The sequence below is a fragment of the Lynx rufus genome, unplaced genomic scaffold, assembly GCF_022079265.1.
Source record: "Lynx rufus isolate CCGP_SWC_20201006 ecotype Redwood Valley unplaced genomic scaffold, mLynRuf1.p SCAF_2, whole genome shotgun sequence".
Lineage (NCBI taxonomy): Eukaryota > Metazoa > Chordata > Mammalia > Carnivora > Felidae > Lynx > Lynx rufus.
Window position 1 is genome coordinate 19,345,104 of NW_025814834.1, and position 26,912 is coordinate 19,372,015.

A 26,912-nucleotide genomic window follows, 5' to 3' on the forward strand; every position below is an offset into this window, starting at 1 on the left:
AAAGGGTTTGGGAGGTTTTCTAACTTCTACTATTTTTACTCTTTAGCTCCAGGGGAAAAAATAGAACAGGTAATAACTGCTGGCAATTTCCTGTGTTCAGTAAGCTTCTTGAAGGCTCCAATTCACTGGTACCTGTGGCATTCATAACCCGATGGGGCGTGTGTAAACCTGCGGTGACTCATTAGCATTTCATCAGTTCTGTATAGGTAAAGCAATACATTCAAAATTTGGGTGAGGATACTCCCATGTGGGGAACTACCCTTTGGCCAACTTTGTGTCTTTGTTGCTCCTCTGTGCTCTCTCTTAAATAATACCTAAGAAACAATCAACCGACCCACCCAGTTCTCCTTTTTCTTTTCTAAATGCTTATTTATTTTGAGAGAGAGAGAAAGAGAGAGACAGAGAGGGAAGGAGAAAATTCCAAGCAGGCTCCAGGCTGTCAGTGCAGAGCCTGACCACCATGAGATCATGACCTGAGCCGCAATCAAGAGTCAGATGCTTAACTGACTGAATCACTTTCCTTTTTCGTTAGGGTCTTTGTTAAGTGCACGTCAGCAATGATGCCTCTTTTTTTCCCCCTCCAACTAGGATGTCTTTTGAATATCACAGTATCATTTCTCTCTTCCATCAAAGCATGACAAAAAGCAGCATCTTAAATCGGTAGTATAAACATGGGCCTTTAAACAACTGCTGAGACCAGTGGGTGGCCATTTAGAAAAAAAAGATGGACCCATCTTTCATACCATATGCCAGGAGAAACTCCAAACAGATAATCAAAAGATCATGTGTAAAATATGAAACTGTAAAAATACTAGGAAAATAATACAGGTAAACTTTACAATCTTAGAGTAGGAAAAAGTGTTTCCAACAAGGACTCAAAATCTAAAAGCCACAGAAGAGATTTAACTCTGTGAAAATAAACTTCTGTGTGAGGGAAGAAAAACCCATACACTCTAATGACAAACTGGAAAAAATATTTGTAACTCTTACCATAGATAAAAAGGCTAATCTCGCTAGTATATAAAGAAATGGGGATTAGTAACCCAATAGAAAAATGGGTAAGGGCATAGAGACACCTCAAAGGAAAAGAAAAACAGACTTCAACAGAAGAAAAGATATTGGACCTCGTTCACAAGAGAATATAGATACCATTTTTAAACCGATCATATTGGCAGAAATCCGCAAGTCTGACAACATACTCTGGGAAAATATGCATCGTAGGTGGGAGGGAAAAGGGTACAACCTCCGTGAAGGTTGGCAATATCTACCAAAATTACTGACTTTGACTCAGTGCTCCCAGTACAGGAAAATATCCTACAGCTATCACCACACAGGTATCCATGTAGAAAGGGTCCTCAACATAGTATCTTCACTACTGCTTAAGAGGCAGATTGGTTGTGTCTTGTCCCTGAACATAGAGAAACCAGTGGTTTCCACTTAACTTTTCTCAGTTACTGGGCTGACGTTAAGATCTAGAAATATGAAAGATATTTTAGTTCACCATACTCTTATCTCCAAAATTCTGTATCGTTCTTAATGCTTTCCATGGAATAAGCAGTGAAATGATATCAGACTTTAGTGCTCAGCTTGCACGTCTACAGAGATAATGCACCAAAGGCAAATACTAGAATATCCATGTGAGTATGCAATGGAAATTCTGTCTTTTTCCCAAGGGCATTAAGCATCCCTCAGAGTCTGCTGAATGACAAAAGCAGGAAACGTGTTCTGCCCAGGCTGGAGGTCCACTCCAGGATCCGAAACCCACAAAGATACGCAGCAAGCAGGTCAGTGACCAGGGGGAACTTTTAATAGTGTCCCTGGGCCACAGCATTCTGTGCTAGGCAGCTGCTATTCTCCATTCTCCTAGAAATTTAAAATAACCAGGCCCAGGAAAATTCTCAGATGATTTACTCGGGGTAAAATCCAGCAAAATAAGCCCAGGATTCTAAAGGTCAATTCAAATAAATTGCCCAGCCTTTGACTTTGGAGAGGGAGGCAAAGCAGATGGCTTCCCGAGCACAGCCTTTTCACATTCTTGGACACCAGATGGGTCTGCGTGGTGCCAGTCCAGTCACTAACTGGAGATACTGTCAGTGTAAAAATGCAGACTTTCTTTTCCCTTTTAGACCAGTGCCCCTACCACATGTACTTTGAGGGAGGAGTTTAAATTCATGTGCAAAAAATACACAAAATTTTCCTAAGGAACAAATCTTCTGTAAGCTCTCCAAGATAAGATCTGTTTAAAGCATAAAAATAAGATGTCGCCAGGAATAAAATGGAACAAGACTGGTAAAAAACCAGCTAAATCTAAATATATACTTCATAGCTTTTAAAATTAGTATGTCAGTCTGGATTCAGCCCAATTTCTAAGCTACTGCATTTAATTCCCCTGTCAATTCTGCGTAAAAACACATGAAATGCCTGTCTGGAAGCTTACATTTAGGACCCACGATATAGGTCTATATAGCTGTGCGCGTGCGCGCGCACACACACACACACACACACACACACACACACACACACACAACACTCGTTTTCTCTCTCTCTCATAAAGTTGAGTACTCTCAAATGCTCAAAGTGTCAATATTCCAATTTTTCTGCCTAGGGACTCTAAAATCAGCATTTCTGATTAATTAGACTAAACACAAAAAGTCACTAGAGATGGATCAAATTCGGGCTATCACTTTGGAGTATTTCCCTAGTCACTTTAGAGAGGCTACAAGTAAAATATCCTCACTATATTAAGCACAACTATCTTTCAACTCTTATGTAGCAAAAAAGGTTTGCTGTCCAGAGTCCTTAAATCTCCTCAGCCTGCCCAGGGACAGGACGAATGCACAAAAGGTGCTTGAAAACGTAAGCACTGAGCTAGATTTTGAATGCTGAGCCACCTCAGAAGAAATCAGCCTAGATACCACTTCGCCAACGAGCTCTCCTGTCCTAGAGTCAGCAACTGGTTAGCAGACAGCATGACAAAGCCACAATGCGGTACTGTACCAGACCAGAGTCCAATTGTACCAGAAATCCAATTACACAATGTCCCGCTGAGCCCCATTACTCTCTTCTTGGTAGGCGAGCTGCTTCTGAGGAAAGAGCTCTACAGTGACCTCAGGCAAACTCGGGTCAATTTGCTTCACGGTCCACTCAAGGACTCTAGCCTATTAATGTACTATCTACTACTTAGGAATTTTCTAGGGATTCTGTTCTGAAAAGACTTTAGGACTAAACCAAGCCAAGAGCAGACCTTGCCAGAAACCTCAGGAAACTTGACAAGAGGGTAGGAAACCTGACCAAGCTTTAAATCAAAGACTCAGTGGCAGCAAGGGTGCTTAATATTCAGTTGTAGCATTAGTATGTTTGGTACTCCATTCACTCTTTCAGTCTAGTCCTGCAGAGGCTAAAACCACTAAGGAACAACTACATGCAGTGGGTTGGGTGGGAGCTGTTTAATTACACCTTCAACAAGTTCTGGCATCGGCAGAGCCGCCAGCTCTCCTCTTCTATGCTTATGGTGTGCTCTGGTGCCACGGTATAAACCGCCATGCTGCGGCATCCCTCCCCCAAAGCATGTCCACTCCATACCTGCATGAACACTTTTCCAATGACCACATCGTCGTCATCCTTAAACACTGTGCTGAAGACTACTGTGACTCTGTCCTTTTTAGACTCAACATACCTGAGGGGAACACAACCCATGTAGTAGTAAGTACAGAATCAGAATGGGGTTTTGTCAAGAACTTGATCTCGAAGCGGAATAGGCGGGTAAAGTCATAAATCTTTCAATTCATAAAACAAGGCATGCCAAAGGAGACTAAGTATGTATGACCAGCGAGGTCTATATAATGCACGCATGCCCTGAGAGGGGTAGGAGATGAAGATCACCCAAAGTAGACGGTACTAATCTGTCTACGTGGTGAGATGTGGAATCTACTAGTGTTAGTGATTCTCAGAACTTCACTCCTAAACATCTTTTTTTCAATTTTTTTTTTTTTTACATTTATTTACTTCTGAGACATAGAGGCAGAGCATGAGCAGGGGAGGGGCAGAGAGAGAGGGAGACACAGAATCTGAAGCAGGTGCCAGCTCTGATCTGTCAGCACAGAACCCGATGCGGGGCTCGAACCCACGAGAACCGTGAGATCACGACCTGAGCTGAAGTCGGATGCTTAACTGACTGAGCCACCCAGGCGCCCCTTTTATTTCTTTATATACTATGAGATTCCTAGTATGTAGATGATTCAAGAGTTGCAAAAACACAGACTCCATGGTCACCCTCTACCTCTTCATTACCCAGGCTATATTACTGAAGGAAACCTTCAACAGTGGTGTCTTAAAGGAAAGCAGTGGATTCACTTTTCTTCTTTAGCCAACTTTTGATATCTGGAGACTAGCAGAAGTGGCCCCCCCGCCCCCCATCATCTATACCTTGGCTTTAAGAATTTTATGAGAAAGACATGTTAGGGATATTCACCCAATACAGTTTAAGGTCTGATCTAATCATGTGTCTTTCAGTAAGGGCATATAACAGCCACACCCAGGCCTTAGGGCCAAGTCCTATACTCACATGGTCTCATCATCCCTATAATGGATAACTGCCCTGTTCTCTCCTTCCTTGCCCTCTTCTTGGAATTGGAAGTATTTCTCAAAGACAGAGGCAAAACAATTTCGTTTCAACATGCCAGCCTGATGCACGATAGAATCCTTGGATGCAGGCAGATTTTCAAGGTCATATAGCAAGGAGACATTGTATCCTGGAAGGGGGGGAAAAATCCAGAGGTTATATTAAAAAAAAACAACACATAAAAACCAAAAAACTTTGCAGGTTCTAATGACATTTTATTTTGTTTCAATGCCTTTTAAGCCAGGTAGATTGCTGTGCATTCCCATACGCCTCATACGCAAATGAGGTAAGGCAAATAAAACCCCAATTCTTGTAAAATCACTGTAAATATACACAGCTAATTAACAAATTCTCTGCAAAAATTTGAATCAATATCAAAGATGACAGATTACAAATAAGGAACAGGAAGAACCCATAATCCAGGAACTCTGATTAGAAATTTAGTGTTCTAGACACTGTTGGGAAGGGGGCTTGCATTATAGCTATCAAGCTATAATGAGTTACATATTTTTCTTCGATGGTTTAACCTGCCAAGTGCTAACACAGTCAACAGCTGGGGAGCTTTCTGATAAAAACACAATACAACTTCTTGCATGCCATCACAAACCCTTTGTGGAAGGAGGGAAGGTATGGAAAAACCTTAAGAGTGTGTATGTCTATATATATAATGTGTGTGTGTGTGTGTGTGTGTGTGTATACCTCTCCAATAGCTTTCCCTTGTATACACTAAAAATTTCAAAGTGTTTTAAAATATCTTACTTCATTTAATTTCTGTAAAAATTCTTTGAAGTAAGCAGGCCAGATACGGTTATTCTCATCTTAGAGGGAAAAGGAAGTTCAAAGGAGCAAAGTGCCATGCTAAATGCAGCAGGATATAGAGGTGTCAGCAACTCTATTTTGAGTTGAATAGAATGGGATCCAAATTCTGGCCTTGCCACTTTGTGATCTTGGACAAACTACACAACCTCTATAATTCTGGCATCTGTTTAAAAAGGGTGGTAAGATGGGAGAGGCACCTGGGAAAATTAAAATAGCATTTTAAAGCGGCTGGAACACAGTAGGTCATCAATAAATGGGCCCCAAAGCTAAGTCTGCGACCACCACACACTATTTTGCCTCTTTACAGCATGTCGGGTACGAGTCCCAGCAAACAAGGCGGGGACAACTGATTATCTGATCAAATGATGAATACACCCCAAAAAGTATACAGACAGTTTTGTAAGAGTATCTGTACATCACTGAGTATCACTTCACATGCTAAGTAAGTGCTGGAAATAATTTTACCAGAACTGTAAGGAATATCTTAAACATTTATACTTTGTTACTATTTAATTTTTTTCCAAGAGCATTCCTCAGGTCTGTGTTTTTTGTTGGATCTATCCTCACTGAGAACATGAGCTATCTAAATCTCTGTTCTAGATTGTATTTAGCACATTTTTGATACTCCAATATTAAATAATATCAACCACCATTCCATTTTGGGTACCAGAAAACAAACCAGATAAGCAAACAGACTGTTAGATAGAAAAATAAAATATTTAAAGTTGAGGTTTGTTAGTTTCAAGAAGCCAAATAAAACAAGTTAAGTAAATTACAGCTGAAGTCAGACTTTAAGAAGGCTTTGATATGATGAAGAGAACATCCTGAGAATAGATTAAAAGTAAAGACCTAGTACGGCCTGGTGAGTTCCCCAAACTTGCCTAGATAAACTCAGAGAAACAGGAGACACGCTACTTCCACAGTTTTTATATTTTGCACTTGTATGAACACAAGGTCTGCAGTCTGGCATTGCCTGTGCTTTAGCAGGAAGTGTAAGAAAAGGCTCAGGGACAGAAACCTAACCTCTGTGTTACACCCCAGTGGTTCTGACACACTGCTTGATCTGAGCTGTGACAAGCATGCCCAAGAGTTCCTATATGATTTTTTTCTGTTCTAGTTCTGCTTCTTCCCTTCCTCCCTCCCTTTCCTCACTCTCTTTCTGAAATTCCTTGATTCCTCTTAAAGCCTATAATGTTATTTATTTTTTGGTTTTTATTTCTGCGATACACTTTTACATCAATTTGGGGATGAACACATTTTAGTATTCTTTCTGGACTGCAGTCAATGCTCCCACGCGCAGTACTCCTAGTAACAAGTTATATCCCAAAGGCATCTTTCTGTATTTGCTATTTTTGTTTCCAGAGTAGCATACAGAAGACAGGAGAAGGTATTCTACTGGGAGTGGTGAAGCATGTCATATTATAAACATGAAAACAAAGAAAAATGCCACGAAGGCTGGGGAAGGAAATATGCCAGCAAAAGTAATAACTGCTGTTAAAAGACACAGACACACCTTCCTTCTTAGAACAATTTGCAAAGCACCACAGGTAAAATTTGCAAAGTACCACAGGAACAACATTTGAGCAATACTATGTTACTTGGTCCTCATCGGGGGGTCCAGCTAAACGCCTCAGAATTTGAGACTACCACCTATTCACAAGGAGGAAAAAATTGTTCAGTTTTTTTGCTTTGTCTCTCCTATAAAGCAGTGTAACATAGCTCTTGCAATTAAGGAAGACCATGGTGCTTTTCAATTCCCGCGGCTGCAAAGAGGCGATTTATTCTTTATTAGAAGAACAGATTAAAAGAAGGGGTTGAAATTTTTGTTACTTGAATATGTGAGAACAGTTGTGTTTCCTTCTCCACATGTGCAGAGCACAGAAAATGGTGTTAATAGGGGGCTGGGGTGAAAACCAATGTTTGCTTAACCTCAAAAGACATTTTCATCACCATGAGCAAGCAAAGAAAAATGGCCCGCTGGTTGAAAGATTAAGGAAGAGTCATTTGGCCCCAGCAAGTAAATGTTAAAAATGACAACATATAGCAGTTCTGTACACCACACTGTGAACCATTACTGGACAGTGCAAAGCCCCTTAGCTTTTAGAAACAGCTTTATTTTTGTGGAGAGGACTGAAGTGGGAACTGGGCTCAGGCAGAAATATTTGTAAAATGAAAACTATTTAAATGAAATGCTTTGTTTAAAAAAAAAAAAGCAGAGTACAAACAGGACAGGTCTCTTTCCAGGTCACTCCACAGTTGCTTACGGGACTACATACCTGATTCGGGATTTACCAAGAAGCTCCCATACACCCTCTTTAGTAACTAGAAAATACAAAAACAAGTGTTAATCCAAAAGTCATGATAATGTCATTTTTTTTTTTTTTTTTAAAGCACTGAATTTCCCAAGCTTCTTCTAAGCCAGATTTCTTAACTTTCATTTGGTGGATGGGACACTGGATATACACTGGAGAAGCACATGTATCTGAGTTACCAAGCAAATCACTCACAGAACTGAGACTGAATACAAAAGGTTAATTAATCTAGGATCTGTTTTTCAGTCAAGGCTCATCTTTTACTCTTTCAGGATTCAGTCACATCCTTTATATGTTCTCTGTTCTCCTCCAGACCATATACTGCACACCATCATGTTTTTAAGAATGCAGAAGAATGCCAAACCTGAGTGACAGATTACGTCAGTTATCAACTAAGTACAGGCCAAACCAGTAACGAGGTGAGTGAAGAGAGAAAAACCAGAATTGCTGGGATCGGATTCCAGTTAGCCTGCTTATCTTGTAAGCTTTCAAATTATTTAGTTCATCACCAGTTTTATGCAAAAGACAACAGATAATTGCACCTTAGCCAGTTGTTTATACTGGAGGGCCCACAGAAGGTTGTACTCTCTAAATGTTTTTTTTCCAAAACCAATACTTACTGCTGGCTACTCTCCAGCTTTGGGGAGTAAATGATAAGAGCCCTTTTTACACCTTCCTATTTCTCCTCTGTCAGTACGACTGTTTCACCTGGTGGTAATTTCTCCTAGGCTGACAGTTTAAGAAACAAACCTTTTATTCTGGAAGGCCTAGTTCAGACTTAAATGTTATATAGAATACAATAAGCAGTAGAAAGGCAGCTATCTGAAGACAGAAAAAAGTAAATATTAGAATCGTCAGAACTTAGTAACCTTTTTGGTATTTAGTAGTCTTTATATGACTAACAGACTAAACACAGACATGACTTATTCTTAACCCTCATTAAAAACATACTTAGGGAGGGAAAGTGTCACCACTATTTCACAAGAAGGGAAAACTGAGGCCATTATACTTAACAGTGTATGTAACAGTAATATAAAAGGCTGCATGGTTTTGTCTCTTGACATTCAGTCAACTTCTTAACACTATCTCACCACAAACACATTAATGATCCTCTGAAATTTTCTGGGATGCCAAAAAAAAAAAAAAAAAAAGATACTTAATCCTTGACAAGTTACCAATTAAAAGTAAACAAAAGCCATTAACTTTCAATTGTAGGAGTTATACATGCATCTTAAACAGAATTCCATCAGCTAAGAAAAGGACTACAGACACAGGAGCACTAGAGGGGAGCTCTGTGCAAGCAAGCACTCAGCCCTGCTCACTGCTGTGGTCTCTGCATCCACACGCGCCCACATATGGGGACTTTCAATAAACAGAGCTGAGTGAATACTGTTGTTTTCTTTGACTCTTACTTTCAATGTACACTTCAGAGATTAAAAAAAAAATCAGCGGCAAACCATATATTTAAGTCATATTTGAAAATTTTTTCACATGGTGAAGTTCTTTCCTTCTGTTCTTAAATATTCTTTAAGATTCCACATATTTATGTAACCATTTTTATACAGCTGGAAGAAATTCTCTATCTGTAAATGTGGATAACGGAATGGACCTCAAAGCATGGATCAGCGATCACATTTGTTTGTCCAAAGGCAAAAGACAAGTAATGCCACATGCAGTTGTGATCTGGTGACCATATAGCCACTGTGAGGTTATCTCTTTTACAGAAGAGGAACTGAAGGGAGAAGTTCAAGGTCACAGAGTTTTTTGGTGGCACAGGGAGATCTGATCTTCAGGTGTCCTATATACCACTTCTCCTAAAGAGTCCTGGAGATGGGGTGAAGGGGTGGGGGTAGGGAAGTAACAGGCACATCCCTGAAGAATTTTCACTGGCATCCCACCTCTGAGCTACAATTCTGTACTGTGAGCACTATGGGTACCAGGAGAAAGGGAAAGTTAGATGTGGGCAAAAAAAAAACCATAGCTCCTAATTCTTAGTTTAATTCCAAGCAAAGTTAGTATTCTGAGATCTGAGAGGTTCTTACAGCCAAATTTCAGCCACGTTCAACTCCTCTGCTCCCTCCCCCTTGGTGAAACCAATGGATGCTTCCCTGTTTATTTCACTTGCGCTTTTAACCCTGTAGGATTCCCTTTTTCAATGAGCACCATCTTCCAACCTGACACCAGGAGATGGGTGGAGGCAACCCACTGATGCTCACCATCAGACCTTCCCACCCTAGCAGCAGAGGCTTTCAAAGTACAAGCTGCCTCTGGTTATCACAGGCTGGTCACTGTTTAACCAACTCAGGGAGCCATTTACTGTGCACTCTGCTCCTGAACTGTGAATGTTACTTGCTCCACCCACTTGAGCGGGTGGAGCTGGCTCTTTGGCCCTGTGGGAGCTCCAAGAATAGTGCTGTTATGGAGCTCCAGTGCATGGAGAGCAATCTGGAAAGGAGATTTAAGAAATCTAGCTGTTACACTTTCTTCCCCTCCCAAGAATTATTGTTATCACCACACCTGCATCTTTACACAGAGAGGACTGTCTAGGGAAAACGATTACACAATTTTGAGCTGTCTGTTCAAAGGTTTAACAATTCTTTACAGCTCGTTATTTTATGGTTAATCAAAAGCAGGGCCACCTTAACAGCCACTTGTTTCTTCTTGCTCTGAATGTGGTAAAGAGAAGAGTTGGCCACTAGCTTTTATAGAATGATCTTTCTTATGCTTTATAAGGCTAGGTCTTCTTGCTGAAGATTTTGTTTCATGTAAAACAACCCTGAACACAAATTCTGTAAACGTTTCTTCTACCGTTGAACTTATGAGGCAAATCAGAAAAGGTTTTGGCTCTTCCCTTAAAATGCCGGGACAGATCAATTGCATATGAATATCTAAGTGACTGCCTATGGCTCTTGGTATTCTATTTGGTTAACATTAATTTTAGTTTTTATACCAAAATATTATTGAGATTTTGATCTTTTTTTTTTTTTTTTTTTTTGCCAACAGCCTTTTCACTGCATAAATTTTAAATAACTAAAAAACTACTATCCTTAATCACAAAGAAAACAGAAATGGCCATATCTTCATTCACCAGATTAAGGAGAACCTAGCTTGTTAAAACTAAAAGATATTTGAAAACTGATTCAGGAACTGAGTCATACTTCCTGCTTTGAGACCCAACCACAACGTGTGCACACTGGTGTAACAGCATTTTCTTTCTTCCATAAATGGCTCTCCCCAGAGCAAATACAGTTCAACAGGAACCAAACCTGCTACTTTAGCTATAGAAAGAAGCCAGTGAATGAGGCATGGCCATCAAGAATTTCATAATGCATAGACATCTTTTTATTTCCCGTACAGTAGTCAAAAGGAAGAAGAGATACTTAAAGAGGCCAGCTCTAAAGAAGTTTAAACCAAAAAACTAAAAGGGTAGATTTGTGCCTAAATTTCTACAGTATGAAATTAAGATCATAAACCTTTAAGGCCAGAGTTACATACATGCTTCACAATATCATAGAAACAGAACGGAACCTATCTCAGTCTTGCGGTAGCTATTTTTATGTTGGTCAAAGAAATATTCTTTAGTGCATTTTTTGGAGAACAAAAGTTTTCATTTCATTAGTTAGGGACCATCTTTATTTTCCCCGAGTAATAAACAGCCAAAGCCTTTTCTAAAAAACACCCTTTCTATCATTATGGACAATGGAGTCAAGAGCCCCTGGTTAGGTGGGCAAGCTGTCCAAAGTGGCCAGTGCCGGTAGGGGTGGTCAGTGCCATGGCCTTCTATGAGTGGCAAGCTGCCAGTTAAAGGTGACAAGGAAATAAGAGTCCTGAGGAAAATGATGTGGAACATACCTCATCAGCACCATGTGCCTGAAGTTCCTTGTAGAATTTCAAAGAAATACTGACCATCACTTTTGTTTTGTCTCCATTAGGATTTGAAATATGATAGAGGACTCCATCAAAATCTGTGAAGAAAGCAAATAAAACTGCTTAACTTGGGAATGGGGAATAAGACCTTAAGGCACCTGGCTACCTTGTTACAGGCCACAAGGAGGTCTCCCTTGTAAGTAGGCATATAAGCAAAATATGTGCAGATAAGCAAAAGTTTAAATCCATGCAGAAAGTATAAACACTGAGATAGAACTGTCAAGTACTTATCTCTGTCCCCCTTTTAAAAAAAAATATTTAAAAAAATTTAAAAAAAATGTTTATTTTTGAGACAAGTGCAGAAAAGCGGCAGAGAGAGGAGACAGAATCTAAAGCAGCCTCAGCACTGTCCGTGCAGAGCCTGACGTGGGGCTCGAACCCACAAACTGTGAGATCATGACTTAAGCTGAAACTGAGAGTCAGACATTTTAACCAACTGAGCCACCCAGATGCCCCACTTTGCTCTTTTTAAGGAAAAAAAAAATTATTTATTTATTTCGGGAGAGAGACAGAAGGGGCAGGGGAGTGGCAGGGACAGAGGGACAGAGAGAGAGAATCCTAAGCAAGCTCCGCCCTGTCAGTGCAGAGCCCGAGACAGGGCTCACGAGGGCTCAAGCTTACGAACTGTGAGATCATGACGTGAGCCAAAATCAAGTTTCAGATGCTTAACTGACTGGGCCACCGAGGTGCCCCTCTTTGCTCTTTACTAAAATTACAAAGCTATTCTTACCTTCATCACAGCTTGGTGCTGAAAGTTATTTCTTAAAAAGCTTTTGTTGTGATGTATGTTAAATATGCATACGAGATAATGTATAATGAACTCCTAGTTCCCACCATGTGGCTTCACCAATGATCAACACGGCCCAATCTTATTGGGATACCCCCCTCGCAATGATTTATTCTGAAGCAAATCTGAGACATCACATCATTTCATTCATGATTATCTCAGAATGTATCTCTAAATGATAAAGAAGAAATTTCAGAAAACACAGCCACAATACTGTTGCCATGCCTATATTTTTAAAAACAACTACTTAATATCAAATATCCAGTCAAGTCTTCAAATATTTGGTCTCAAAAAAACCCCAAAAAACAAAAAAACAGTTTTAAAATACTGTTGTCTTATTTGAATTAGGATCTACACTGCATTTGGTTATCTCTTAAGTTTCTTCTAATCTCTATATAGGTCTCCCCTCTCTTTGGTTATTTTCCTGCAGTACAGAGAGAACTCACCCTGTGTAGTTCCTGAAACCAGGGGCTGAGTGCCACCACTTTAGGGAGATCTGGCATTGCCAATTAGTAGGAGGGGACGGGGATGGTACCCGGACTCCTGTCATAGCACTAGAGCTGCAAGAAGTGTTCCAAGACCATCTAGTCAAGTACCCTCATTTTATGGAGGGTGACTGTTTAACTCCTTGAAGTTCACACAGCAAGTGAGTAGTATCAATATCTAATTCTTTACAGGAAATAGAAAGCAATAACCTCTGACTTGCTGAACAGGTCTCTAGCATTTTCCATGTTTCCCCACTACTCTAGTGCTAGGCAAACTGAGATGAAGGCTACTTGAAGATAATTTAGTATTTCCAAATTAAACAAGCTACGGTTTGTACCACAAAATTAAACACAACCTTCTAAGGTACCAGCAGGTTAACTTTACACAGTCCAATAAATCCATTAAATAGTCATCTGAAACAATGACCTCAAAAAAGCCTTCACGATCAAGGGATTGTACCCCAAATGTCAAAATTTATTTTAGAAGCTATTTTGTTTTCCTATTTTTATATTAGCTTTACAAGGTTGAAGTAAGGACACTTACCTGCAAATGTTACTTCTACTGCTTCTGGTTTGTTACTGCAAAACAAAAGAAGAGTCCCTTAGTTAAGACAGTTGTTTTGCAGCTTGCCTTCCAGGGGCCTTGCAAAGGCTCCTGAGCTTTACTTCAGATCACAGCATTCAGTACCAATTTTATGCTGACTGCTGATCTGAGTACACAATTCATTTTCTCATGTACCTGAACCTTTGGGCTCACTTAAGGTGGAGGATACAAAAAGGAAGCAGGACAGGTACTGCTTTTGTTTTCCAGCTGCTGTCGAATCTCTGCCGTGGTTGGCGCTTAACTTCAATTTAGAATTCCTTAACACTATGATATACACCTTTGCATATGTGAACTACAAAATGCTATCTTTTGATCAGTTGTCTCCCTCCACAGGACTGTAGTGATGGAGACAGAGGTAGTACATTCAGCAGGAAAACTGCTAAACAGAATGTAGAATGGTTTTTAATATACTTAAGATGAAAGGATGATCTCAGACCATAAAACAAAACAGAAAGTCTGTATCAGTTCGAAGACAACTTGTAAGTCTTCCTACACATCTTTTCCTCTCCCTTTATGTCACCAAAGTACTCACCACTCTCCTCCATGAAGTCCTCTCTGACTGGTTCTACCCTAGTTTTGTTTTGTTTTGAAATTACAGTGTGACATTTCCACAGAAAGCGCAGCACAAAGTAACACTGTGAAATCACTGGGAACAGTCAGGACTCCGATTTTTCAACTTTAGCTTTTCATCAAGACCATGTTTTTCAGACAAGTTAACATCCACACACCTTTATTTCCTCACCTATTCACCTATAAAATGGGAGAACACAATGACCCTACTGACCTCATAGAACTGCTAAAGATAAAGCAAGAGAACGGACACGAAACAACTTATCCTGGAAGGTAATGACGACAGCCTGATACTTTCTGTGCAGCTGCCAGCTCAGCCTGGTATGTAAACTTCTATTTGATAAATGTTGCTGAGTTCTTACCTAGAAAGCATGACATACATCCTAGCTATAAACAATAATGGCCAATTAACCTCCTGTGAAAAGCTACCTTACGTGATAGCCCCACTTCTCCAAGCCCAATGGTAGGAAACAAAGGAAGACGCCACAGTTTATCACTAGCTACCTATGACTCAAATGACACTACTTTGTTTTATGGACCAGCAGACAAGACATACACATTTTCACATTTATCCTTGCCTAATTTGCTCAAGACCTCACAATCAAGAACATATCTTTTATACTATCTCTGCTCCCTCACCTGTAAAGGGAACCAAGACTGAGTTGCCCTCCAGGGTTGCTGGGAAATAATGGAATATAGAGTGTGGTTTATGACTGTTAAAAAGCTGCTACAGATGCTAAACAATACCTTTCCAGGAAACTGGCTTCTATTAAACATATGCTAGTCCCGTTGAAAAATCAACCTATACAGGTCACATATGAAGTTCCACCCTACTCCTTCAAAGCCATCCATATGTGACTTAGGAAAAACACTTCGGGAGTCTCTAAGAATGGAAGCATCAGTGTGTTTATGGGGAAGCAGTGAGTTCAGAATATGCTGGAAAAAAAAAAAAAGAAATGAAAATTTAAGTTGCTTCTGATCTTTCATTTGAAACTGCACCCCAGGAGACAAAGGCAATGAATGGCCAACCACCATTCCTCATCGCTAAAAAACAAGGACAAAGGAAGAAGAAGCACAAACATTAATCTATGGCTCATTTAGACGAAATATTAAGAAGCTGCACAATGGGAGGAAGCACCAAAGTGTATTTTCCTGGGGAAGGGTGGCTGTGCCAAAAAGTCAGGGTGGAGGCTTGTAAAAGTCCATATTGGATCACTTAGTAGGTGGTTGGGTCTTTTTTTTTTTTTTTTTAATCTTTAGGCTTTAACTCAGCCAACGGAGGACTGAATTCCCCCCCACTCTCCTACTTCATCAACAGACCAAGAAAAATTAGGTATAAATAAAAAACATTAAGGTTCTAAGCGATAAACATTTTAATGCTGAAACTCTGAATTTCTCTAGACTGTGAAGTTCCCTAACCACAGGGAGAAGTTGCTTACCAAGAGCTATCCTAAGTGGTTTGCTGCCTGACTTGGGAATATCTGTCAAATAACCACCATTAATATTTTAGTTTACTATTTATGGCTGCACAAAAGATTGTAGAGGAGACAGGCTGTAGAGGAGAACACTGGGCCAAAGGAGTCTTCCTGAGAAGTTATATGGGAGTTACAACTCTGTGCCCCAGCAAGGAGACCATACCAAGCGTGACACAGACCAAACAGGATGGTGTCAATTCCAAGACCAGGTGTTTGTTATTTACTTTTGTGGCTTAAAACCAAGGAGCTAGAGGGGAGTAAGATATGTTTTATCTTACTGGGGGAAAGCATACCATTTAATAGACCAAAAGATAAATGGGTAAGTTGTTTTTTGTTTTACCATCTGCCAAAGTTTCAGATGCTGAGGGTGAGTTTAATCACAATAAAAGCAAATCCTTCCGAGTTGACTGTTCAATACAAGTCCTGTCACTTACTGGCTATGTAACCACATTCGATGTTACTCAATGTTGCTGAGCTTCAGGATCCTTTTCTAGAAAATGGAGATTAAAAGGTTGTTGTGAAGACTAATTGAGATGACATGTGTGCAAGTTTCCCAACCAGTGTCTTGTGACTAAGTTACAGACCTGCTGAGATAATAATGATCCTTGCAGCCCTTAGGGCAGTCCAGTGGAAGGATCTCTAGGCTAGGCCATTTACCCAACGTGCCTTATGAATATCATGTTCTGTTTGTGACATATCATAAACAAGGTCAGAAGTCACCAGTGAAAGGTAGCTGCACAGTGCTTAATACCTATGTCTACTCCCTCCACAATTCCCATCAGCCCTAGTTTTCTCAACTGTAAATGGGAACTGCTGTCACATAGGCCCATTTTGAAATCAAATGAAATTATGTTAAAGCTTATAGCAAAGTGTCTAATTCATAGATGATAATCAATGAATTAGTGTTTCTTCTAGGTGGAGTCAGAAGAGACCACACTTTGAAGCCATGGTTGGGAGAAGTTGTGGGATTGTGCTAAATCCCAGAATCAGAAATTGGTCAGCAGTACCAGGAGAAACGGAACCCTATTAGTATCAGAGTGCTTAACGTCCAGAATCCTGGAACAAAGCAGCTAGATAAGCCCTCAGGGTTACTGACTAGATAGCACAAGATACTAAAACATATTCAATTCATTAAGATGGGTTTCAAACACTATTCTTAAAATCCTTAGAAAAAAACTGCTATCCTTTTCCATTAAAAAAAAACAACTCATTTATTTTTGAGAGAGAGAAAGAGACAGAATATGAGCGGGGGGTGGGGAGAGAGACAGACTCTGAAGCACGCTCCAGGTTCTGAGTTGTCAGCACAGAGCCCAATGTGGGGCTCGAACTCACAACTGTGAGATCATGACTTGAGGTGAAATTGGACACTTAACCGACTGAGCCACCCAGGCACTCCTACTCTTATCCTTCTTCTAAGGAAGTTCCTAGAATGTTACTAATTCATCAATTAAGAATTCCTGACAACTTCATTTTCCAATCCTCTTTTCTCATTAAGGATTTTGGAGCCTTTACTCCTGAATGCATCCAATTCCCCATTTGGGCATTTATGTCCCTCTTCTACTTATCCCTTCACTGAGCTGAATGAGACGAATTACTGAATTCTGCTATCTCACTATAAGGTTTCTGATCTCTCTTCTGTAATTCTCCTAGAAGGCTCCCATCATCCCATTTGGGCAAAGACTAGAGAAATGCGGTCCTTACTCTCTGCTAAGCTGTATCTCAAGATATGGAGAACAAAGATGATCTAAAAGTCGATTCACACAATGTCAGAAAAGTGATAAAATCAGCACCTAAAGAAACTAAGATCCATTCTATCTGGGCTCATCCCTTCCTTCAAGAAAATATTTACTGAGCTAACTCTATATACAGTGAGGATGCTGGGAAAGAATGATGACCAGGGACAGGCTCCGCCCTTAAGGAGTCATCAGTTTGGGGGAGTGTAGCTCTGGGGCTTCGCGCCCAAAGCACTGCTGCAGAGGTCGGAAGTCAGGCAGCAGTGTGCAACTGTAACGACCTGTTAACAGACCCATCAGACCATTCCATTTCTTCTGAATGCTTAACCAATGTCCTAATTCCAAATCACTTCAAACCAGTCTGTCTCTCTGAGGACAGATGCAGCACATTTAGGAACGAGAACAGGGTATCAGCAAGATTTAATTTATTCCTTTCTCAAATTTCTCCTCCCACAGTCCTTGCCCACCCCAACTGGCACCGCTTGCTCCCTGAGCGTCACTCCCCCTCACAGAACCACAGAGCCCCGCAACATGCACAGCTGTGGCAAGGAGCCAGCATGCACTTAAAATCAACAACAATTCGCATCTGACAGCATTTCCTCAATTCTGGCCTCCAGACTCTAGCTAAGTTGGTAGGCCTAGCTTCTGAGGCTGAAAAGGTTCTTGGTTGTATACACAGCAACAAAAAAATTAAATTAATCTGCCAGATTACTTCTGCTTTAATTGGGCATCTGGGTAAGAATTCCTAAATGAAAAGGCAACGCTGTTGACAAGACCTGTGTATGAGGTTACCTGCAGTGTTGAGCATGGCTCTTTAATGAGCATGTTCTCTTAGTCTGTAGGCTGTCAGGGAGACAATTTACCAATAATTATCATTTTGTGAGGACATATGAATCATTCCAAGAAGCCATTTTCACAGGAGTGTGGTAGGAAAAAAATAAAAAGCAATTTGTTGGAATGAATCTTAGGCTTTGTCAGTACTGCCTCCAAATAAATTAAAAGGTGATTATGACCCAATGTTAAACAGTTCAGATAAAAGAACTGCTTTACCCAAAGGAAGTTGAGACACTTAGTAGGATGTCACATGCAAGAAGATCTAGCAGGATGATCTGAGGCATGATTTAAAGAAAAAAGAAAAAAAAAATCAACCTGAAGAGGAAAATCGCCGAACTGTATTCTGCAGCATGCACCACAGAACGATTTTAAGACCACCTCATGCTTGCATTTTCAGCAGCTGCAACAGTGCTAGTGCTGTCCAATAGAACTTTCTGCAATAATGGAAATGTTCTGCATCTGTGCTGTCCAAATAAGGCTGCTACTAGCCACATGTGGCAACTGAGCACTACAACTGTGGCTGGAGCGAGGAACTTAATTTTAGTTCTATTTCACTCTAATTCTTATTTAAGCTTAACTAGCCACATGTAGCTTCTGGCTATTGTACTGGGCATCACAGAACTGTGAGATTCGTTCTGGAAAAGGCTGTCAGAAGTATAATTTCCCCAACTGGTTTGAGAAGTGTACTCTCTGCTCTCTGTGTACTCTGAGAAGTGTAAAGTAGGGTGAAGCTGACCTCTCCCAGCAAGTTCTCACGCTGGTAAAACCTCTCAAATTTCCAGGGTTTCTCCTCCCAGCTACTCCCCTTCTTTAATGCCTTTCTCCCATCTCCACCCTAACACATCTCACCCTTTGGCTCCTCTGTAACTTTTGCCAATAGGTTTTCTCAGAAAGGCGTCCTTCCTCTGTTCCTGCTTGGGGCACTGGAAGAATCCCATGAATGTTTATGATGATCACACTACTCATTTTTTGCTAGAAGTTCTGGAGTAGTAGCCATGTGCCTTGATAAATACGTTAACTACTTCAATGCTGCCTCACCGTGTATGCCTGGAAACTCACAGTGGGCTTAGATGCCAGCTTCTGCTGGGTGTTACATCTACAATCCCAGGAAAGCCCCACTTCCTAGGCCTGATAGCAGGGTCTCTTTTCAAAGATTTTCAAAGTGCTTTTCAACAGAATATGTTTTGGGCCTACCTATTTAAAGTCACTTATCAAAGGGAAGACAGGCCATAGTAAAGCCTAAACTTGCTGCCCTGCCCTAATATCCAACACTGCTAGAACATATGCTTTGTTAAGAAATGTCCTAGAAATTCCAACTTACGCTTCCAGACTTGAGTGCCTATTTTAATTCCTCTGAAAGAGTATTTGTAAGAATTAATTTTCTAAAAGGAAAAGAGCTGACGTTCTGGATAATGGGCTTCAATTTGGAATCACAAATACACAAACAGATATGAATGTACTTCTACACTACAAGGCATGCTTCTACTTGAAAATGAACAGGCATTTATCTTGTCAATCGGCTTATAACCACCCAGGTCTCATTCTTTGCTAGTCTGGACTCGAAAACGCATTTAACAGGTTCAGCTGTGAAAATGCAGAAGTTAATTCAACTTCCTCCTCTGTGCTACACTGCTCAAAAAAGTACACAGCAATCACCCAAAATAAGACTCTGATCTGATTGACTTGAACCCTTAAAATGCAAAGAATCTGGCCTAAAATATAAGCAACTGCAGCCCGTGGCAGAAAACAGTAGCTACTGCTTACTGTATGCGTTACTTCATGGAAAGCCATGCTTTATTTTACAGATAAAATCTGTAACCTTACTAAAAGGGACAGGAGACACAATATGTTCCATTTAAGCAGTGAGTTAGAAGTCTTTTTTTTAATGCCAAGCCACAAGTTCATTATGACTACTTAGAATTTCCCCTCTACCAATCCTCTCCCGTCTGCAGATCTCCAAGCACTTACTTTCCCATCACTAGTTCCCAGTTCACCAGAAAGTTTGCACTTATTTCCTCAACTGTGCAACCAAGATGTGAAGCCCCATCCTCACAATGGAGAAGTGAGGCAAAGGGACTGACTATGTACAGGCCACCAAAAATTCAAAGCTAAAACCAAATCTTCGGCTCACGTTTTAAACGTTAGAAAGCAAAGCAGCTTTGGAGGAGGAGGTTGTTTTCTACAGATTCCCGTGTTTCACAGAGAAGACTGCCTTGGAAACATGTGCTAAGCCTACCTTTAAAAAGGCCAGTGTTGGTAAAAAAGGTGATCTAAGAATCACCTTTATATATAGACTTTGGATTCTTGTTAAGTGTGTACCTGGGCCAGGATTACCACGGAAGAAATCACAGACCAGGGATCTTGTATAAGAGTTTAGAAGATAAATGGGTGGGGAAAGTTGAATTAGAACCTCAGAAGAGAGATAAGGAAGGGGTGTGGAGTGGGAGACTATAAGCTTTGCTTGAGAAAGATGTAACAAAATGGCCAAAGTGTCTTACAGCACTGTTCGAAGAAGGGAAACCAGAGAAGTCGCATTTGTCGGGCTGCAAGACTGAATCTGCTTCCAGTCTTGCCTCCTGCTCCTTTAGACGAAGAGGTGGGGGGGGTGGGGAGCGAGAAGGCTGGTGGTGATCTGGGCCTGAATCTTCTTCCCTCCTCCAGTCCTGGGAATTCCTGGAAACTCCTTTCAATCCAATCCCAAAGGAGCTTTCTTCGGGTTCAGAACAATGACGGGGACTACAGAAGGAAGGGGTCCCCTGCTCGCTCCAGAAGGCAATGGGATACCCCGGCCAGAGTTCCGGGCCCGGCAGTCCTCACGTCCTACAGGTCTCCTGCCCTTTGGCACTCACGCTCCTGTCCACTCGCCGCTTCCGCATCCCTCCACGGAGCCTCTCCCCACGCATCTCTGCCCCTCACCCCACCGCGCCCAGTCGCCTCCCACGTCTACCCCGCCGGGGCCGTCCCCACACCCGGCCAGGTCTCCCACCTCGTGCCTCCAAGACTGGGGGACTGAGCGATACTAGGGACTAGCGTGGGTCAACTCTGCCTCCCCCGCCACCCCCCGGCCCCGGGCGCGCGCTCACCCGGCGGCCGCGTTCTCGAACTTGAGCGCGAGCGTCTCCTCGATGATGCGGTTGTTCACCTCCAGCAGGATCATGGCGGCGGCTGCCCCGGGCAGGGGAAGGAGAAACAAGGGACGGTGAGGGTGGGTAAGGGAGAAAAGGACGGAGGGAACGGCCCTGCTGCCCCCTGAGGAGGGGGGTTGGGTGGGGTAGGAGGTTAGGGGAAAAGGGGAGAGGGACCAGGGTGGGGGGGAAGGGGAAGACGCGAGCGCTCGCCCGCGCACGCACTGGCTGTGGAGACACCCACCCACCCGACCAACCTGGCCCCCGAAGCCTGAACCCGCCTGCCGAGCCGCCGCCGCCGCCGCCGCCGCTGCCGCCTCACCGACAAGCCCGGTCCCCGCCCAGCCCCCGGCTCTAGCCGGCCACTTCCGCTCTCACACCCACTTCCGCTCGCTGCCCGGACGCGCGGCCCCGCGGCGCCATTTCCGCTTCGACCCCTCGTGCACGCGCACGCAGGGTCGCCGCGGAGGCTGGGGTGGCGTGGCGCATGCGCGCCCCCACGCCGTCCCCCGGGCGCCTCCGCCTTCCCACAGTTCCCCCTCGCTTACAGCCTTTGCGAGTTTGTTTCCAAGCGGGCTGTCATTCCCCAAAGCCTGCTTCACTGTCCAGCGCCTCCCAACCGCTCGTCCCAGAGGTCCAGCTCCACCCTTCCGGTCTTGTCATTTCAAAGACCCCGGCGTCTTCTCCCAGGCGGTTCTTTTGCTCTCAGTTGTGTGTCCCTTACTCATGCCGCACTAATGGTTGTCCAGCGGCACTACCACGAATTCACGAATTCATTTCTCCAACAAATATTTAGTGGGCTTGTGCTCTGTGCTGGGGGCGCAGTGGTGAACGATACGACGTCCTGCCCTCGTGGAGCTTATAGTATGGTAAAGGAAGCATAATAAATTCTCAATTATAGAACTACAAATTGTTAAACGTGTAATGGAGGAAAGGAATGAGAAGTCACCGTGGTGAATATGTCTCCCCGGGGTCTTGTCATGTCTCCGTTTATGTGCCTGGGGAGCTGCCCCTGGGTGCCAAGAACATGATTTCTGTCTTTGAGACCCTTAACCTAACTACCTCTTCCAGAGACCTACCTACCTTCATACTCATCTGTATCCAGAATCTGCACCTTCTGTCTGTGTGTCTTGTTCTGTATTTTCCATCCTCTGGGGGAATCTAACAAACTTCGTTAAATCTCTTCTACCTGCACTGACTTATTTTCTGCTATGTACTCTTGGGGTAAGAGTGGGAAAATCCAAAAAATGAACAAAAACTAGTCCTTGTCATCAAGGCCCACACAGCTCTTTAAAACATTTCTTATAGGCTAACATTTTAGCATTAATGTTTATTGAATTAAAATACTACATGTACATAGTGTAAAAATACATACATAAACTAAAAGTCTTGTAATGAAAAAAGCAGTTCCCTGGCCTACTTTTTAAAGGCAGTATCTTTAACTCTTACATATTCATCCTGATTCCATCCATATATCGAAACAATTGCTTTTACTATTCTTGATTTGTTAATTTTAAGCATTATCTGTTGACTTCCTGCTATGATAGATAAGAACATGACCTTTCACTTCTGCCCCTGCCCCCCACAAAGTTATGTAACAATTTTGGGTGAAACGAATAATCAGCATTTAAATTATTATGTATGCAAATATTATTTACCAATGAGCTCCAAAGTACCTTACAACCATGCCTTCTAGCTTATACAGCCCTTCATTTTTCTTAGAGTTAACTATTGCCTTTTTTCTCTCTTGTCAATTTCCCATGTTATCTACAGTTGCCTGCCCATCCCCTCTGTAAGTACTCTAAGACTTTGTCAAAGTCTAGCAATATTTTCCATATACTCAAATACATAAGTTCCAGTTTTTCTCTGGAGTCTTTGTCCCAGAGCCCTCCTGTCTCTTATTTCAATCTGGATTGACTGCTCTCCAGACTTGCTGTACAGTTGTCATTCTGGGATTTTCCTTCACTGCTGTTCTGGGCTGTTTTGCCCATTTCCTGGATCCCATGTCTTCCTCTTTCTTGGTTTACTTCCTTGTTTTGCTAAAGTACCTTCTTTAGTAACTTCCTAAGGAAGGGAGTTAATTAAGGGCTATGTTGTTGGAATCTTTGCATATTTGAAAATAGCTTTTTTTTTTTTTAAGTGATCTCTATGCCTAAAGTACAGCGCTAACTCAGGACCCCAAGATCAAGACTCACATGCTCTACCAACTAGCCAACCAGGTGCCCCCATATTTGAAAATATCTTTGTTCTAACACTTGAATTGTAGTTTGTGTTAAAAAGAAACCCCAGAATGGGACACCTGGGTGGCTCAGTTGGTTAAGCGTCCAACTTTGGCTCAGGTCATGATCTCGCGGTTCACAAGTTCGAGCCCCGCGTAGGGCTCTGTGCTGACAGCTCAGAACCTGGAGCCTGCTTCAGATTCTGTGTCTCCCTCTTGCTCTGTCCCTCCCCCACTCACGCTCTGCCTCTCTCTCTCTCATGAAAATAAATGAACATTAAAAAAAAAAAAAAAAACTAAGAAAAAAGAAACCGAAACTCGTGTTACTTAGGCCAACTCACCAAAGAAGGGCTTAATACCTAACCAAATTACACTTTCAACCTCCCTCAGAAATTTAGTCTTTAGTCAGGAATTTTCTGATCAGCACCAATCAGGTTATCAGTGTCATGGACCTTCTTGATCCCCTAAAGGAAGATGAGGTAATGCACCTACTAAGACCCTTTTGTTCCCAAGTGAAGGTGAGACTTCACCTGAAATAATCCTCTTTTCTCTTCAGGGCTTCCTTGTCCTGCCTTTTGAAACCTGTCCTTTTCTATAGCCCCTCAGAGCTCCCCTCTACTTGCTGGGTGGGATGTTGCCTGATTCATGAATTGTTTAATAAAGCCAATTAAATCTTCAAATTTACTCGGTTAAATTTTGTTTTCTTAACAGCTGGTTATTGATTTCAAATTTGAAAATAATTTTTCCTCATAATTTTGAGTATTATTTCATGTTATTCGACCTTTCAGGGCTGCTATATAAAAAGTCTGATTCCTGGGGCGCCTAGCTCAGTCAGTTAAGTGTCTGACTTCGGCTCAGGTCATGATTTTGCAGTCTGTGGGTTCTGTGGGTTCAAGTCCTGCATCAGGCTCTGTATTGACAGCTCAGAGCCTGGAGCCTGCTTCAGATTCTGTGTCTCCCTCTCTCTCTGCCCCTCCCCTGCTGTGCTCTCTCTCTCTCTCTCTCTCTCTCAAAAAAAAAAAAAAATGTAAAAAAATTTTTTTTTAAAAAGTCTGATTCCTACTCGTATTCCTGATCCTTTGTATCTTCCCCATCTCTAGAAGCATTCAAATTTTCTCTTTAAGCTATTGTTTGGAAATTGTATAATGATGTATTTTGCTATGACTCTTAATGTTTCTGTGCTGAGCACTCATTCAAAAGGGAAACTCAGGGGTGCCTGGGTGGCTCGGTCGGTTGAGCGACTGACTTCAGCTCAGGTCATGATCTCACGGTTTGTGAGTTCAAGCCCCGCATCGGGCTCTGTGCTGCCAGCTCAGAGCCTGGAGCCTGCTTCCAATTCTGTGTCTCCCTCTCTCTCTGACCCTCCCCCACTCATGCTCGGTCTCTCTCTGCCTCAGAAATAAACATTAAAAAATTTTTTTTAAAACAAAAGGGAAACTCATGTACTTCAGTTTGGGAGGAAACTTTAATTATTTCATTGATCATTTCTTCTCTATTTTCTTTGTTCTCTTTCTGGAATGCCTGTTACTCAGAAATTTGATTTCTGGACTGATCCTTTAATTTTCTTTTCTATTTCCTATTTCTTTGGGTTTTGTTTGTTTGTTTGATTGACTTTTATTTTTAATAGTAGTAAAATACACATAACATGAAATTTGACATCTTAGCCATTAAAAATTGTTCTTTAATCTTTATTTTTGAGAGAGAGAGCAGGGGAGGGGCAGAGAGAGAGGGAGACACAGAATCTGAAGCAGGCTCCAGGCTCTGAGCTGTCAACACAGAGCCCTATGCAGGACTCGAACCCACAGAACCCACAGACTGTGAGATCATGACCTGAGCTGAAATTGGACACTTAACCAACAGAGCTACCCAGGTGCCCCAACATCTTAGCCATTTTTAAGTGTAAAGTTCAGTAGCATTAAAAATATTCACATTGTTGTACAATTACTTGTTTTGTCTTGCAAAACTGAAAACTCTCTACCCATTGTTTGTTTTTGTTGTCCTACTTTTCTGGGATATTTCCTAGTCATTATCTTCAACCGTTTTAAGTTTCAGTTTTCCTATCTTTATTTCCCAAGACCTTTTTAAATTTTTTTTTTTCAACGTTTTTTATTTATTTTTGGGACAGAGAGAGACAGAGCATGAACGGGGGAGGGGCAGAGAGAGAGGGAGACACAGAATCGGAAACAGGCTCCAGGCTCCGAGCCATCAGCCCAGAGCCCGACGCGGGGCTCGAACTCACGGACCGTGAGATCGTGACCTGGCTGAAGTCGGACGCTTAACCGACTGCGCCACCCAGGCGCCCCTCCCAAGACCTTTTTAATGAATGACCTCACCCCATATTATTCTCTCTTTGTTTTATGGACAGGAATACAGGAATATCTTCTATCTCTCTGGATGCTACAGCGTGTTTGTTTTTATTTTTTCTTGTGCTCTCTGCTATGATCTGTTTCTTTGGGTCCTTTTTAATGCTAATTTATTTAGGTCTTTTTCTTTTATGTTAATGGCCATCCTCTAAAGTCTGGCCACTTTAGCAGTCTGTCTGTATTTAAGAATGAGACTAAAAAAACTGAGTGGAGACTTGAGTACATGGGCAGGATGAGTTCCTTAAATGCCTTGCTACTCAAGAGGGACCAGTGGCATTGGCTTCATCTGAGAATTTTTTGGACATGCACAATTTCAGTCTCCATTAGAAACTACAGATTTAGAATATGCATTTTAACAAAATTACCAGGGGATTTAAATGTACATTATGTTGTGAGAAGCACTGGATTAATGGGCTTCACCATAAGGTGCAACAATGATGTGCTAGATTTCATTGGGGGCCCATAAATGTCAATATTGGGAGGTCTTTTCTCTGGAGAAGAATCTTCAAGTTGTGTTGGGAGCTTATAAATTTGGCATTCCCAGACTATATGGGGGGTAGGGAAGAGTGCTTTGAATTCCAGCTGACTTCCACTTAATCCCATTATTAGCCCTGTGTCTCCCCACTGCCTTCCACTGGGCTAGAGTCTATAGAAAATAAATCTTTAGTGGTGGAGGGGGTGGAAGGAGGGTGGGTGGGAAAGGGTATAATCCCTTGACTACTAGTGGACTTAGAATTCCAAAACTTTTGATACAGATTTTCTTCCCATTTTCTTTATCTTGCTTTTGGTTTATTTAAATTTATGACTAATAGAAGATATATCTTTGTACTACCACCCACTTTTCTTGAATCTTAACATATTATAATTAAACTTACTGCAGAGCTTCATGAAAAGAAATACAGTTGAAACTTCCTGAGAATCCCACCCAATTCCATTCCTTTCGCTCCTTCCTCCTCCACTCCATAAAGACACACCCTGCATGTGGTGTTTATCCTTCTCATGCATGTTTTTACACTTTCACTGCATAAATATGTATCCA

General features: G+C 41.8%; 1 protein-coding gene across 1 annotated transcript in view; it reads right to left on the minus strand.

The window, feature by feature from the left end:
* Window positions 1–21,646, minus strand: part of ARPC2 (actin related protein 2/3 complex subunit 2) — a 28,694-nt gene extending 7,048 nt beyond the window's left edge. The window contains exons 1-7 of the mRNA XM_047084889.1: window positions 21,550–21,646; window positions 21,251–21,332; window positions 13,496–13,530; window positions 11,605–11,717; window positions 7,717–7,762; window positions 4,565–4,751; window positions 3,583–3,676 (exon numbers count right to left, since the gene is read on the minus strand). Coding sequence (XP_046940845.1) covers window positions 3,583–3,676; window positions 4,565–4,751; window positions 7,717–7,762; window positions 11,605–11,717; window positions 13,496–13,530; window positions 21,251–21,324 — 549 coding nt within the window. The 5' untranslated portion in view covers window positions 21,325–21,332; window positions 21,550–21,646. The remainder of the gene's footprint in view (window positions 1–3,582; window positions 3,677–4,564; window positions 4,752–7,716; window positions 7,763–11,604; window positions 11,718–13,495; window positions 13,531–21,250; window positions 21,333–21,549) is intronic.
* Window positions 21,647–26,912: the final 5,266 nt, after the last annotated feature.